At 35.4% G+C, this 16,685-nt stretch overlaps 1 protein-coding gene across 1 annotated transcript in view; it reads left to right on the plus strand.

The window, feature by feature from the left end:
- The first annotated feature begins 7,839 nt into the window (after positions 1-7,839).
- LOC132565657 (phosphatidylinositol 3-kinase regulatory subunit alpha-like) overlaps positions 7,840-16,685 on the plus strand; it is a 127,704-nt gene continuing 118,858 nt past the window's right edge. The window contains exons 1-2 of the mRNA XM_060230356.1: positions 7,840-7,892; positions 12,140-12,474. Of these exons, the coding sequence (XP_060086339.1) occupies positions 12,222-12,474 (253 nt within the window). The 5' untranslated portion in view covers positions 7,840-7,892; positions 12,140-12,221. The remainder of the gene's footprint in view (positions 7,893-12,139; positions 12,475-16,685) is intronic.

A 16,685-nucleotide genomic window follows, 5' to 3' on the forward strand; every position in this document is an offset into this window, starting at 1 on the left:
TTTTTCAACAAGAAACAGAAATTCTGTATCCTTCATGTAAAATTGTACCTTGGAAAACATTCATGAAAGTGTATGGCAGGTTACAGAGAATACAAAATTGTTAGGCTTGTTTGATTTTGAAAATCACAACATGCACACAAGAATGAATGATCAAATCTTCCACTTCCTTTATGATGAGATGGGCAATGCATTATGCAGAATTTCCCTTTACAGATCTTCGATTGTGTCAGCAGCTGGTAAAAACTTCTGCCTTCACAAAGTCATCCTTGAGACTCCAGTGGTTAGATCACTTTCGAACTGTGCACCACTGGAACATGCCATGACAAAATTGAAGGTGCCATGTGCGACACCTTGTGGACAAGACAAAAAGACTAGTTTGATCCTTTGATGTACATCAAACGGATCTTAAGGTCACATAAGGGTAAATTGCAATAGCTTTGAAGTTGGGTGTGAATGATCAGTTTTTTTTCTCCTGGAGCATTCAAATTACTTCGGGTGTACTTTCGATTTTGCCATAACATGTTCCATGGGTGCAGAAAGCAATAAGAGAGTATTGAAGATGCATTCAACTGAATCATACCCTAATTATTTGTATATTAGTTTGGTCAAAATCTACACCATGACTACAATAACGTTTTTTTTGTATATACGTTTGCATGACAATGAAACTATATAAACCAACCCTACAGAAGTGTGATATATTGAATGATAAATGACATTCAACCCAGGATTTCTGGTCTATATTTGTGTCGATATGATATCGATCATAGAAAATTACGGCAAAAATTTGGCTGCACTTGAACACTTAACCTCACGAAGAGTTTTTGTTCATGGCCATTTAGGAAAAGAGACACTAAAGCATTTCATCCTGACAGTGCTAAACACATATCAAATGCTGATAAACTTCACTTCGACAAAACAAGTTAAAATTTTATGGATATAGCATAAATGTGTGAACATTTGTTAATTGTGTGTGACATTGAAAGCCAAAAGGACTGTTGGTAATACGAACGATGTTGTAACACATATCATATAATTTATATTTTGATATATAATTTTGTATACCCTTGTATCTCTTAATAAGAGGAATAGAAGAATTGAAGTGATTGGTTGATTGAATGCATTGATGATAAATTAATTCTAACAATTGAAAATTTCACTCAAATTCAGTAGTCAGATGTAATCATACTCGTTCCTACGACTTAATCAAAATCAAATAAGGACATCTTTTTTGCGAGATCAGAATTCAAATCGCTAGCTTTCTGGTATGGTTCCAAATAGACTCATCCCACCTAAACAATTGTTGGGAAGCCAAAGATTATACAAAGAAAGCATTGGATATGAATATAATACATGGGGTAATTTGACAGCCATACCAGCAGCATTTAGCGATTGCGTAGTCAGCAGATCGTTAGTCTACCCAATCTCAAGTTTGTAATTCACTGTATTCCTAATCGGGATGGTTTGTGTTTCTCATCAACATGAGATCACGGACATCCTTTTGCTGGAAGTGATTTTCTCCCTGAGCAGGACACTTTACCAGAATTGTTCTGGGTTGCACGCGACAGACCTCCCGTATGTTGTTCAGTGAACTAGCCACCAGCTACTTTGTAAAATCCACCTGAAAAGCTGCCTCTTGGCGGAGCGATAAATCAGATGACAAACCGATTTCTAGCGTAGATTACAGTATGCTTCAACGTTTCTTGTTCAATGTTAAGATTAGATACCCTTTCCATTTAACATGATCAATTTCCCATACATTCACTGCATTTTTCTTGATTTCCGGCCGAGTTACGTGTACTTCACGTGATTCTTTAACATTTTCAAAATTTTGTGTCGATGTTATGCTATTTGACGTAAATTTCAACGCCAATTTCATCATCGTTGACATGCAACACCGCTAACACACAGTATCCAATCAACGCTCTTCAATGTTTTTCAGCATGCCCCGAATAGATATTTCCTGTCAATAAAAACGGCATGATATTGTTTCATGAGCTAGCAGCCGATCATCATTAGAGATTCTAATTGCCATTGAGCATGCACGGAATTTTAAAGTGTTTCATTTCCAAAGAGTTTCTTTGCAGGTAATCCATAATTTCTTCTGAATCATACTGTGGTGCTGTTGAGCATGCGTTTTTATCCCACATTGCCAATGAACATAATTAATATGAAAAAAATCTGCTTCTATTTTATATTTTCTGTCTCAGTGGTGTCCGTAACGTGAAAGTCGTTTTTCATTTTCAGAATATCCCCGGCCGTAATACATTTCACGGCCAATGTCATCGTCTGGATACTTAGCACCAGTAGACATCCATTCAAGTGGCACACAAGAATTTAAGTGTCGTTGAGCAGGCGCGAAATGATAAAAGTTTTAATTTTCAATTACACTGTAGTAGTGTCATCTGCATAAAAGTGCAACCACATTTGAAAGTTTTGTATAATCCAAGTTTCAAGGATAAAGCAAGTTGTGGAATTAAAATACCAGACAACAACGGTGTACATGTAGGTAAGGAAGGAATATGTCATGTCTTTTTTTAAATAAAGGTGTTGAAAATGGAAACACGTTCGAGCAAATCCCTATCACGCCCCCCCCCCCCCCCCCCCCAAAAAAAAAAAAAAAAGAAGAATACTTAGCCTTGTAGAACTGAATCTAGCAGGAGTGATACCATCAGATTTCAAATTAGTTTGTTCCACTAAGTTGTATACCGCCCACTGTGTGCGAACTCGTCCGTACGGTTTCCGGATGTTGCGAGTGTTGAAGCGAGACGTCGATCACGCCATTGAGTGGGAGGTAAGTTGAAAGCGCGTTTAATACAGTTTTATTCAGTATTCTTTCTTATTCCTTATTCCTTTATTATAGTTAGTCTTGTATGAATGCTGATAGGATCTCAACTTCTGAGTGGTGCAGTTTTGGTGGTAAAAAGACAAAAAATCACCTGTCGTACAGAATCAAAACATGTATTTTTCACGAATAACTGATTAATCTGCTCTTAAACAGCTAGTCTGAATAGTCAAGCTGAAAATGTAGTGTCAAAGACACAACTACCACCTGCTGTCATTATTTTGCATGTTTTACTTTTTTTGCAATTGATCCATAAAGTAATGCTTGACTGTACGGGTTGTTGCACTGGCCAAGTTTTGATACTGTACGGGTTGTTGATATTAATTGGTCGGGTTGTTGCGATTTTCTGCTGTATTAGATTGTCTATAACATGCGACTTTTCATCTGAACGGGAGCAAATACTCAGAAGTTTGGTTTGGGTTTTTAAAACATGACTACCACTTTTAGAGGTCGTTGTGTTTATTATATGAAGGTCATCTAATCTATGCATCTTGCCCCTATTTCTTTTTTCTTTTCTTAACTATTCTCTTCCATAACTGTTGAATGGTTTTATCCCCGTTTCTTTCATTTTTATACGCCCGTCGAAAGACGAGACGTATTATGTTTTTACGCGGGCGGGCGAGCGGGCGGCGGTCGGTAGGCGGCGGGCAGACAATAACAGTTTCACAGCCTTTATTTCAAAAGTTTTCAACGGATTCACTTCAAACTTGGTACAAATGTCAATTACTATAAAAGCTTGAATGATCGGAAAACCGGAATTATTCGTCGGTAATTTACGGAGTTATTGCCCTTTGAAAATCACGAAAAACTGTGTCTGCCTTTATTTCAAAAGTTTTCAACGGATTCACTTCAAACTTGGTACAAAGGCCAATTACTATAAAAGCTTGGACGAGTTTGAAAACCGGAATTATTGGCCCGTAATTTACAGAGTTATTGCCCTTTGAAAATCACGAAAAACTGTGTCTGCTCATTTATTTCAAAAGTTTTCAACGGGTTCACTTCAAACTTGGTACACATGTCAATTACTATAAAAGCTTGGACGAGTTTGAAAACCGGAATTATTGGCCCGTAATTTACAGAGTTATTGCCCTTTGAAAATCACGAAAAACTGTGTCTGCTCATTTATTTCAAAAGTTTTCAACGGGTTCACTTCAAACTTGGTACACATGTCAATTACTATAAAAGCTTGGACGCGTTTGAAAAAATATTCCTTCATTTCAGTCTCCTTAGTATTATTGCTTCATTCCAAAAACTATAAAAGCCTAAACACTTTCTAACAAACCGTTCACTCGGTTTTGCTGACAGGCGTATCATGTACCGCTTCGCGGTAGCCTTGGTTCTTATCTTTTCTCTTCCATTGCTGTTGATCGGAAGTAAAACCCTTGTGCTGATCTGCACGGTAACTGCAGCAACAATAATGACACAATAATGTTATGGAACATTTGTACATCTTGTTAGTCTTGGACAACCTATGCGATCGTAAATCCGTGTTGTCTTTTACCGATATAGTGCACTGCCATATTTTTTTAAAAATATTGTTAATATGTTTTGAACATGGACTTTATTATGATGAGGACTTAATATGCAACATTTTTTCCCCTCACTGCATCTTTCCATATTCAAAATCTTTTATGGTATTTCATTAAGGTTTACTCTTCTTTGAAAAAGTTAAAACAATATAAAGAGGTACTTTATATTTACTTTGGTATAATTGTATTGTTGACAATCTTTTTCTGATTTCCTCTAGATATGGATAGCTCATTTGAGGTGGTTAACCCTTTGGATGAAAGTGTTCACTTGGAGGAGGCTTGTTCTTGTAGTGAGCCTGATTGCAATTATACTACGAAGTATCAATACAACCTAAAACGCCACAAAAGATCAAAGCATAGCTCAAAAGACTCGCAGCAAGATGAAAGACCGTTGCAGACCTATCTTTGCGACCAATGTGGGAGAAGTGGATTTAAGTCCAAATATGGCCTTACTCTCCATGTCAAGTCTAAGCACCAGGGAGTTTTTCGTTTCCATTGTGATGTTTGTGGCGCTAGGTTTACTCAGAAAACTCACTTCCGCGGCCATTTAGCTTCTCACCACAGAGTACTGAGAGTAAAGTGCACACAGTGTAGCGTAACATTTCGTTATGAAAAGAATTTAAAAGACCACCAAAAGATCCATCACTCAAAAGAGAGGTATATCTGTTCGGTAACAGGATGTGGAAAGGAGTTTTGCACACAAAAAGGGCTGTACGAGCATTCATCCGTCATCCACGAAGGATAAAAAATTTGCCCTTGAATAATTTCATTCCAATTCTCCAGAACTGCTTAACTTCTGTTGAATATCTCATAGAATGTGTGTTACCAAGCGAATACCACTCTACTACATCAGAGAAAAGCAAAAATGCGATGTTTTTCATTGGCAATGCTTTCCGATTCAAGAGGTCGTTGAATTTTAAATACATATCTGTCATATTGCTGTCCTCTAAAGTTTGAATAACACCTGGCAGTAAGTGTGTGATTTCTTGGTACAATTCATCCTTTTCAAAAGCATCTGTTTCTGTTTGTGTTGAAATATCTTTGGACTGTTCCTGGTCCAGTAAAGAGATTTCCTGGAAGTAAGAGCTTAAGTTGTGTTCGTCGCGAAAGGAAGAACTTTGGTTGTGTGTGTCATTTTCTACATCCGATATGTTACCATCTGGAAATGACAACCGTTTACTTGTTTTGAATGGTGTAGAGGATGTACATTGGAATATGCAATATGGCGAAGATACTTGGTCAGCATGTTTCTTTATTTTAATTGTGCAAGTTTCATCATCCGCCTCTATATATTTTCTCTGTTTTTGTATTTCGTCTGGTATAATCTGAAAGTTTTTGGTTTGAACCACGTATCCTGTTGATACATGCTGAGCTGTTTTCAATTTCAATATTTCCTCTCCGTATGAAGAACAAAGGTGCTCTATCAATTCAGCAAATACCGGTGACTCTCTGTCACAATAGTAGCAACGGTATTCCATTATCTGAAATGAAACAAGGAATGACATTAAATATTTGCCAAAAAAAAAAAAAAATGAAATAAATAGCCACAATTCATTATGCAATATGAACACCTGTATTGTTAGTAATCAATCATGACGTCCTGTTGAAATACACTAAAGACAAACGCTTAATTTTAGACACATTAGGTCTTCCGACAACAGTTTCAATCGCAACAATTCGTACAGTTGAATTTTCTAAAATTTAACAACCCGTACAGTAGTTTTACAACAACCCGTCCAAATGCTATCTTTGACCATGCTTTGATTTTGGGTATAAAATATTATTTATTGCCATATGTCATTGTAAATAAATGAATATTTCATGTCATTAGATAATAAACTTTCTTTTAAAAGACAAATACAGTCGACACTGCCTGCAATAGGGTGCCAAAAGCAGAATGATCATAACGTTTTCGTTGGATCCAGTGATATTTCCAGGTGATTTTTGTTTAGTTAAGCAGTTTATGAATGATTAACATAACGTTATACATGATGTTAGACAAGACTGATATCTTACCGTGAAAGCCACATTCACCCCAGATTTCGATTCTTACGCAATCTCTTCAATAAGGCGATTTGCTTCAGCAGCGTCATGTTTACGTTCAAGTCTCATCGCTTCAAACCTCACAACATTCGTAAACCGTACAGTTGAGTCCGTACACAGTGCCGCCAATATCTAATATGTTGACACCATTGGGTCTGGTATCCAATGACGATGTCGCTTTACAATAGAGATGCAGGTCCTGTGGCTCGAACTCCACTTTAGTAATGTAACTGTCGCTGACTTTAAGATAGAATATACAACAAGGCTTTGAAATCTGATTAGAGTTCCAAACTCTAAACATAATATGTGCGCTAGTAATTGGTCTGCTTTATATCGTTTAGAATCAAAACAATATTTGACAGGAACCCGCTTGGTTTGCTTTGGGTCGTGTCGTTGCAAAGATTATACTTTAAACTTCAGATTTGTTGTATAATATGTTTTCATGGCGTGTTAATCATATCAGATGGTCAATTTCTCGTGAATTGGGTGCTGTCGGACGTGCCTTTTATCTCTCTTGAAATCTTGAACATCAATATGTATGCGAATATGTCTTTGCAGAAAGGTACAAGCGAGCTTTAAAATTTATGTACATAATTGTGTTATTAATCCAAAGGTGATCGAAACTGAAAATTTTACGTAAGAAGGATGTAAGAATAATTCATTTCCCTTACAAATTTTGATGACAACACCATCGATTTACGACTGGATCAGCCAATGAAAAACGTCCCATGGTAAAACTTAACAAATAGTCAAGTGTCTCACAAGACTATTATCCCTCCAATGTATGCTATACGCACAAAAACGCTAATACTTCGGGAGTTATGTCATACACAAGCGTGTTGAATTAGTGTTTATTTCAAATACTCGGTTTGTCCTATTATTAAAAAAAGGTTGTATATCATATGTATATTAAAGTCTATTGTATTTTTATCTGATTTTGCTGTATAAACAAAGTATAGTAAATCCGATATGCAAATATACATATGAAACCTGTACAGTTTTACAGTGCACTTAATACTTGCCAAACAGATGTGGAAGTTCGGAATTAAATTACATTAATATTTAGCACAATAATTCAAAACCATGACCGATCCAATAAAGGACTATACTGTAAAGAAATAACCAAGAGGTAAATGTAAACTTCTATCAGATTTTCAAACTGTGAATTCAAATGATTTCATATTGTAAAGCGAAAAATAAGCTTATTTAAAATCAAAAGACACAACCAAGGAAAAGATGATAACAGATAGAACCTTAACATGTCATGTCTAAACAGTCAAGTCAGATTTTTTCTGAGAAAAACTTGTTTATTTAAACTACGTGTACACACGTTTTTCACCACTAAAAATGGTTAAGGGTAGGTAACTCCCGAACAACAAATATGACGTCACGACTAAATCCTGTAATGGCGCACTGCATGGAAAACTATTTCCTGTTTGCAGGTTTTTGCTGTTTATGAAGCAGGTCATCCACAGGTAATATTAGTATCGCTTTAAGTGCACGCATATAAGTTACTGACGTTACTGACACCGGAAACCTCTCACTCTTCTCTACACTTTTAAGTGCAGTAAGTACTAGGGATATAATTACATGTTATCTTGTTCGGAAACGGGAAGTAAGGACCAGGAATATATGCATGCTGATGGGACATTCGCACAGGATATCACAGTCGTTACTTACAGTTGTCAGTCACTTACATATCACCTTTTTGTGTATGATTGAGTGTCGAGCCACTCATAAGTGTTTCACGTCACCATTCACCATGATAGTTTTAACAGCACTGTAAAAACAACCTACATAAACACTTTCAATCAACGTTATTTTATTTTCATTTGTTCTGGAGTTGCAAAGGCTTCAACACTACAGTTTGTCGTAATGTAGATAACTAACTATATAGTAGCAGGATGATATTAATGTAAAAGGAGTGGGTTGGTTTGGCTTGTACGTAGTGTTAGTTAAGTTCTCTGTCACTTTACTGACAGACCATGCATCTATGGCTCAGTTGGTTGAGGCGGTTGATAATCATGTCAGAGACACCAAACAGATTCCTGGTCGGGGCAATTGACATGAATATGTATTTTACTTGTTCTTTCTCGTTGCCACTAGCTGAGGCTAGTAAGGTGACCTGTACTTTCAACTTCTACTCGATCTACTCCCCCCTTCGCAAAGTCTTTGACCCCGTAGACATCAACATTTTAGGGTCATTTCTCCAAGGAAGTATATCAATCTGCTATATTTTTAACCTTTGACTGGTCTATAAAGGGATCAGTAATGAAAACTGCCGTGCCACTGCTGGGGTTCGAACTAACAACCCTCCGGTCTCTAGCCGTACATTCTGGCACTTGACTTAAGGGAAATTATCACTAGTTAAGGCAACCTGTACTCTTAACATCTACACTATTGTTGTCTTTTCAGCGGAAAAGCTGAAAGACTGTAATACTAGATGTAAAACCCGTTACAAAAAATAAATCAATATTGTGGTGATCACTTTTGTTAAACCTTGGCTTTTTGGCCTGAGATGTTGATAGTTTAAAGTGAGTGAATTTCAAGTGTCTGCATTATTCTGCTGTGAATAAACACCTGAAATCAAAGAGAATACATGTTATCACATATAACATTTAAAGGATTCATTCAATTAAGTTTGCATTCAAAATTTTCTGACAAGCTGTCAATACATACTAATTAATTTAGATCACTGTAGAATAAAGTGAAACGAGGTGTAAGATGTAAGTATTATAACTGTAAATTATCGGTTAAACATATGTATATTATAGACCAGACGTACAAATATATGTGGTTTTGGAATGGACTTGGAGGATCAAGTAAATGATGTAGTAAGTCTCTCATTTTGATTGAAGGTCTAGTTTGTTTATAGAGGACATCATGGGGAATACAGGCAAATGCCTTTTTCACATACATTTTTTGAAGTGATTTTTTTTTTTTGTTAAAGGTATGGTTTTGAATTCTGATATATTAAAAAGTGTGGTCTGACCTTTATACATTCTTAAATGGTATTAAAATCTATATAATGCTTTCTGCTTGGGGGTGGAACATTATATATATATACTGTAATCCATACATTAAAACAGAATTATGGCTTCTCTTCATGTTTGAAAGCAAAAATTGTGGAAAATGATTTTCTGCCAAGATACTATTGACTTTCGACATGAAATGTCTTTATAGAATTAAAACTATTAATTAATGGTTTATATGTTGCCATCTTGGATCACCTGATCTATGATATGTTTGTAATATAATATGTTTGTTCATAAACTTGTCTTCCAAACTGTGTTCTGGCTTGCTTAGCCAATGTCCATAAGTTAAGAGAAAATCCTTTGAAAGTAAAGCTTAAAGATGACCAGAAGCATTTGTACATTAAAACAATTTTAATTGTGATTCTCTTCAAGGATTTTTATAAAGCCATACTTATATTTAAGAATTTAGTCCAGATCTTAATTAGAAAAAAAAACAAAAATTATTCAGGATTATGAACATCATTAAATTGCTACATGTGTAATGCATGTCTATGGAAGTAATCATTACATCACAAAGATGATATTCAAATTCAGAAACAATATCTCTTCTATGTTTGCAGTGTTGTTTTAATTATCAACTAGAATCAATAACAAAAGCTTCTAATTAATAGATTATCATTTATCATAATTGGATGTTTTTTTATTGTCATAATTTTTCCTGTTTAAAATATTACTACTTTAAACAATGACAGTGGCATGTTTTCTTTAAAAATAGTTTAATAGTTTAATTATAGTTATAATTGTATCTAAAAGTGAACAAAGTATATATACATGTAATAGGTAAATCTAGGTAAAGCTAAAGCCAAAATGATATATTTGTGTTAGTATTGCCACTAATTCTCCCAAATTTTTGGTACTCACTCTGACCTCTTTCATGTATTTTTATGCCCTGCCATACATGGCCAGAGGCATATAGTGGTGCACCTTTTGGTTGTTCCGGTCATCCCATCATTTCCGTCATTCCATCCATCCCCGTTTAATTTGTCTTTGTAACTCCTCCCAAACGTTTTAGAGGATTTTAATGAAACTTGGTACAAAGAAAGACCACAATATGTAGATGTGCATGTTGCAAGGGAAATTATGTTGAAATTTCTTTACAGGAGTTATGACCCTTGGACTTAGATTTTTCTATGGAAAATAGTTTGTCTTTCCAATTCCTCCTTAACCCTTAGGAGGATTTTAATGAAACTTGTTACAAAGTAATGAAGTAATCTTCCAAAGAATTAATATTTTAAAATCGTTCATTAATCTCAACAAATTAATCAAGCAGACGCTGTTTATGATGCCAAACTAGATCTTGCGTTTGTCTATTCAGCCATCCCTGTAGATGTATGTATGTCTGTAATGTCCATTTAGAAATAAATATTTGAAAAGCTTTGTTCCCAGTGATGGCATTCGTGGTGCAGCAACACAACTAGTTTTAAGAGAAATATTGTCAAAATGAAAGTATTTGTGCCATTTATGACAAAGATTGAGGGACTTCCTATTGACATTATGTTTTTAGCAGATCATTGAAAAAACATCAAGAAAATACCGACATGGCAACATTATCATAATTCAAACTCAAATTCCATAAAACTGAAACAAAAGAAAGATTTACATGAAGACTTCTGAAAGAAGTACAAGGAAAATTAGAGCAGGTATTCTGGAAAAGTAAGCATCTTCTGCTTCATCAACGACACCTGCCATGTAAACCTTGGTCAATCCAAGTAAATAATGCCACGTTGTCTAATGAGAACCAGGTATGTAACCACGGAACCAACAGGCAAACTAATGAGCATCAAATACGTCCAGCTTCATGTCGCATAAAGAAATTTAATTTTTCTCAATAAGACCACTATGGCGACCATAAACTTCCCTCTAATTTTCATCAACCTGGATCTTTTGAACCCTTGTGTTATGTCAGTTGATGACTTCTTGCACGCAAATCGGGATGATAGGAAGAGGCCCAGGAATATCAAATCAACTGTGACTTGTTGGAGATGCATTTATATTTCTATCCAGATATGGAAAATGCACAATGGAGAAATTGTAATAATTCGTGTTTATCATATAACTTGATGGAAAGCTATTCATAGTGGTTTTGTTGTAGAGAAAGATTGAGATAAGCAGCTGATGTAGAAAAGTCTGTCATATCTTTGTTTTCCAGGTCTGGTGGATATATACGATGGAAATAGTCAATAAATTTGTTCGTTATTTAAAGACAAAACGTCATCAATATATTTGAAGGTGAAATATAACAACTTTGCAAGGTGATGTTTTTTGATAAGCTCTTTAATAAATTCAGCCTCGTATGAAAACAAAAATAAGTCAGCCAACAGAGGGGTGCAGTTGGTTCCCATAGGTATGTTAATAGTATGTTGGAAGATCTTAATACCAAACTTGCCGGTAATGTTTTCGACCAAAAGCTCAGTCATACTTGGGCAGAGTTTCCAAAATAAATTTCCTGCTTAGAAAATTTGTTCCTTTTCCAAAGTTGAAAGTTCATGTTCACAATATCTCAGTTCTATTGAGTCATCATGCAGTCATTTGGAAAAACAATCTATTTTACTTAGTATTGGGTATGAATGCTTACCATTGATGTCAGCATAACTTCATTCTCACATTTACACATGTCAACAGCAGTATGGTGTTATAAGTATGGCTCAGAAACACTTTGTAATTGTCTGTTTTTATCTATGTTACAGGTGTTAGCAATAAAGCTAAGACATCATCTATTGAATCTTCATAGCCATTTAGTAGGACCACTAGACTTGACGACAGGGTAGGATGGATGGGGAAGTCCACCTCTATTTGGCTCTGTTTGCCCACACCCCAGAGAAAACAGGAAATGAGGGGGACGAGCCAGAATATATAAGTATTGAGGTAGGAGACATCCTCGAGGTGAAGGGTCCACTTCCAGCTACCACTGACACCTGGATGAAAGGACATAACAAAAATAAAGGCACCACTGGATTCTTCCCTGGAAACTTTGTGGAATATGTAGGTCCTGCACCGAAAGTAGAACCACCTGCATTACCAGGTAAGTCAACATTCTGTTTTGATTGTTCACATGTGTATTTTCAGACTAATGTTTGACCAAGAATGTCACTGGTTGTTGATAAAGTGATGTTTTCTAAATTGAATTTAAATTTTGAATATCACTTGTCTCAAATTTGACCATTTTAGGTCACCTGATGAAAGCCAAAAGGCCCCAAATAATTTGTCGCTCATCTTGCAGTTAAACATAGCTTAAGGTGATCCTGTCACTCTGTTCAAACCATAATTCACAGTGCTGTAGCAAATTATTTTTAGGTCTGATAAACCTCCATACTAGCAAAATATTACAAAAGTATTCACAAATGGTCAACCAGCAACAGATGATAATCAACATTCAAGTATTTGTACTTCTGTGATTAGAATAGAAACTTTAAAAATAAAAAAAACATTGTATGAGGAACATCCGTTTGTTTGATAATCATATTGTGTCCAAAGTTTTAAGGACATATTGGGGTATTTTAATATAATAATATATAATTCAGATATTGTATGTAACAATGCATTGTATTTTATATGAATTTACAAGTACATGTAACATGTGGGTTTCTCCTCAAAAATGGGGTCAGTGTGTGCCAATTGGTTAAGGCATCTGACTGTCTTTATCAACAGCCCTCCACCTCTGGGTCTTGGGTTGGAGGCCTGTGTGGGGCACTGGGGTAGTCGCCAGTACCTGGCGACAGGTTAGTAAATTTTCTGGAGTAAATCTGGCTTTCCTCCACCATCCAAACCTGGCACATCCTGAAATGACCCTGGTTGTTAATAAGATGTAAAACAACAAGTGTACTAATCTACTCTAGAGCTCATAAATCTTTCATCAGGAAGTTAACTTAGGTTGACAGTGTATAGAAACAATGTTGATTTATTCTCATCAAGGGATATTGCATCCTTGTACTCTAGGGCTTAGGATAACTTTCACTCCCTTGAACGTTGGTGAAGGTTCCACGTGCAACACTTTGTTGATAAGACAGGAAGACTTGTTTTATCCTTTGATATACATCAAACGAATCTAGAGGTTACATAACATTATGTTGTAAAGCTTTCAAGTTGGGTGTTGCTCCTTTGTAATCTTCAAACGAGTATATCAGTCTGTGGTTGTTTTTTAATTTTCTTAACAAACTGGCTCTAGACCAATCAGATGACTTTGATTATGCCTTCAATTTTGCCATGAAATGATCGAGGGGCATAGAGAATAAAATTGATTGTATCGCTGTGAGTATCAAGGATAAAGATATTGTATTATATTGTCCTCCAAAAGACTTCAAAATTACTTTGTTAGAAACAAACGTTTGTCATAAATGAATTGGTTATAAACACTACATAATAATACATGTTGTTATGCATTTTTCTAGGAACTAGCCCAAATTCAGGTCTTAAATCTCTACTGGAATATCCATGTTCTGTAATGGTAGTTTACTATATTCTTTTTGAGGAAGGAAAGATTTTATTTGTTTTTGGGTATGACCCTTGTTTTTGTATATGTTGTTGTACATCCCATGTGATTCTTTAGGCTTTTGATCTCTTACTGAGACTACCTGTTGAGATGGAAATGATATTCCAGCAAGAAATCATCTTTATTCTATAGCTGTGTATTGTTTAATTCAATATACAATACAGGAAGATTGTGGATAGGAAAAAATATACATGAGTGTCTACTGCAGGGTTTGCTTGTTACCAAAGGAAATTGGCTAATGAAATAACTTTTTACCTGTCAATTGTAAAATTCTGGATTAAGGTCTTCCTTTTAAACTGAAATTAGTCTTTTGTTTCGGAGATGTTTAGGTATTTTGCCTTTTATTTCAAATGGAAGGAAGAATTACCAGGTACACAAAAAATATTGTTAGCACCAGGAAGTCTTAATCCTTTGAATTTCTCATTCATGATTCAACACTGCGAAACACTTCCTGGTGCTTATATATTATAATCAAGCATTTCAGTTGTAAAGAATTTTTTTTTTCAGGTGTATGCCAAAAAAAAAAAAAAAATGATTTCTGTAATAATTGTGCATGTACCCAGGTGAAGCACTTCAGATTTGTAAATGGATACTTGGTTTGATTTTAATCTTGCATTAAGCCCAGGGTGCCAAATAAAATATTCTGGCTTTTAGTTACTGTTGGAGTTAGGCTTATGGCACGATTGTAGGACAATAAAATAACATCTGTTTGTAATGCTACAGACCATCACTATATAAATATATATGGGCTTATTTTCAAAATTGCTGAAAGAGCAGTGATTCAATATTTGCATAAGAAAGGTCTAGCACTTATGGATATCCATACTGATATGGAAGGAATAGTAGGGAAGGATGCCCCTTTATATTCTACAGTGAAAAGTTGAATGGCAGAATTTAAGTAAAGCAGGATGATGCCCCTTTATATTCTACAGTGAAAAGTTGAATGGCAGAATTTAAGTATGGCAGGATGATGCCTATTCTGGAAGACCTGTCACTGCTGTAACCCCAGAAATGGTCAAATGAGTCTGTGATATTGTTATGGCTGAGTTACAGAGAGATATACAGCAAGTACAGTGGGGTTTTCACAGGAAAGAGTATGGTCCATTCTTACAGAAGATCTTTCATTGAGACAGCTCTCAGTCCATTGGGTACCAAGACTTCTGACAGTTGATCAGAAGCACACCAGGCAGACTTTTTTACATGCCAATCTGAACCTTTTAGAAGCAGATCATGCTAATTGTCTGCACTGGTTTGTGACTATGGATGAAACCTGAATCCATCATTTCACCCCAGAGGCCAAGCAACAGTCTAAACAATGGAAGGTCCTTGGGTCACGCCCATCAAAAAGGCAAAGACTGTTCCTTCAGCTGAAAAGGTTATGGCCTTGGTTTTCTGGGATGCTGATGGTATTCTGATGGTAGATTATCTGCACAAGTGACAAGCAATCAATGGCACATGTATGTATCACTTCTTAAGAAGTTAAGTCTGTGATTGATTGAGGATCTGCCTTATTCACCTAATCTCACTCCATCAGATTGAATCTATTTCAAAAATGAAAAAGGCCTTTTCTGGTACCCACTTTTGGTCAGATGATGACGTCATACTTGCAGTGGAGGACTTTCTAAATGGTCAAGAAAAGGACTTCTTTAAAAGTGGCATTGAGGCCTTTAAACATCACTGGCAAAAGTGTATAGATACTGAAGGAGAATATGTTGAAAAATTACACAGTATGTCCTCCAAAACCCCTACCCTTAAACATGAGGATCACAAGCTCACTCAGTCCATGTAATCCAACGTTACAATTGTTGTCATTCAAAAATTGTTTTGTTCACATAGTCCAGTTTAGAGGATTTTACTCATTTGCTTAAAACATTTTACTCTATTAACCAACTTACTCAGTCATCAATGATCAACTCTACTGTTGATCAATATATTTACCAACGTACACGTCTATTAATGGTCAACTTAACCCAATGATTTATCAGGTATAAGAAATATGACAATGAACTGAAAAAATATTTGGTACCAAATTCCTTCAGTAAATGAAATATGTTATATTCTGAAACATACTTTTATTTGTCGAATGTCGGTATTATACTTACATAATAAAAATCTTTCTCAGAAAAACTTTACATAGAAAATGACATTCTATTTATCATTTGAGACCAAAAACAGAAATAGCAATATAAAATTAACAAATACTGTTTCTTTTTTTTATTTAGTTTAATTAACAGGTCACTTGGCGAAGGAATAGCAGGGCATAGTTGAGGAGGATTATAGTTGTCAATGCTAATTGTGAGTTGATAGGGTCAAAGCAATAATTAACTTCTGCTACTGAGGTAAATGTTTAGAAAGAGTTATTTCCCTTCCACCATTATTTCTAGTATTGTGCGGTACAATAACCAAATCAAATATAGGTAGGAAATTTGTGTAAAATGCACTTTCTTTCTTGAAACTGCTTTAAAGATTTCAGTTGGGGCATTAAATGGTGGAAAATATTACATGTTCATGCTCTCTTCGATTACTTTATTTACCCTACGAAATGAGTCTCAATACCACTGAATGATGTATCTTAGGATCCCATATTGAGAAAATTTATCAACAATGCATACAGATTTTGTTATTAACATTAAAAAAAAAGCAAAGTTTTGGGATGAAAATTGGAAAATGCTGAAATGATATTGCTGTATCTCGAAAGACTTCTACTCCAAATTGGATTCCCCAAAAAACTCTAAAAATTCTAT

Source organism: Ylistrum balloti, unplaced genomic scaffold, assembly GCF_031769215.1.
Source record: "Ylistrum balloti isolate Yb309-2 unplaced genomic scaffold, AGI_CSIRO_Ybal_v1 Utg369578, whole genome shotgun sequence".
NCBI classification, from domain to species: domain Eukaryota; kingdom Metazoa; phylum Mollusca; class Bivalvia; order Pectinida; family Pectinidae; genus Ylistrum; species Ylistrum balloti.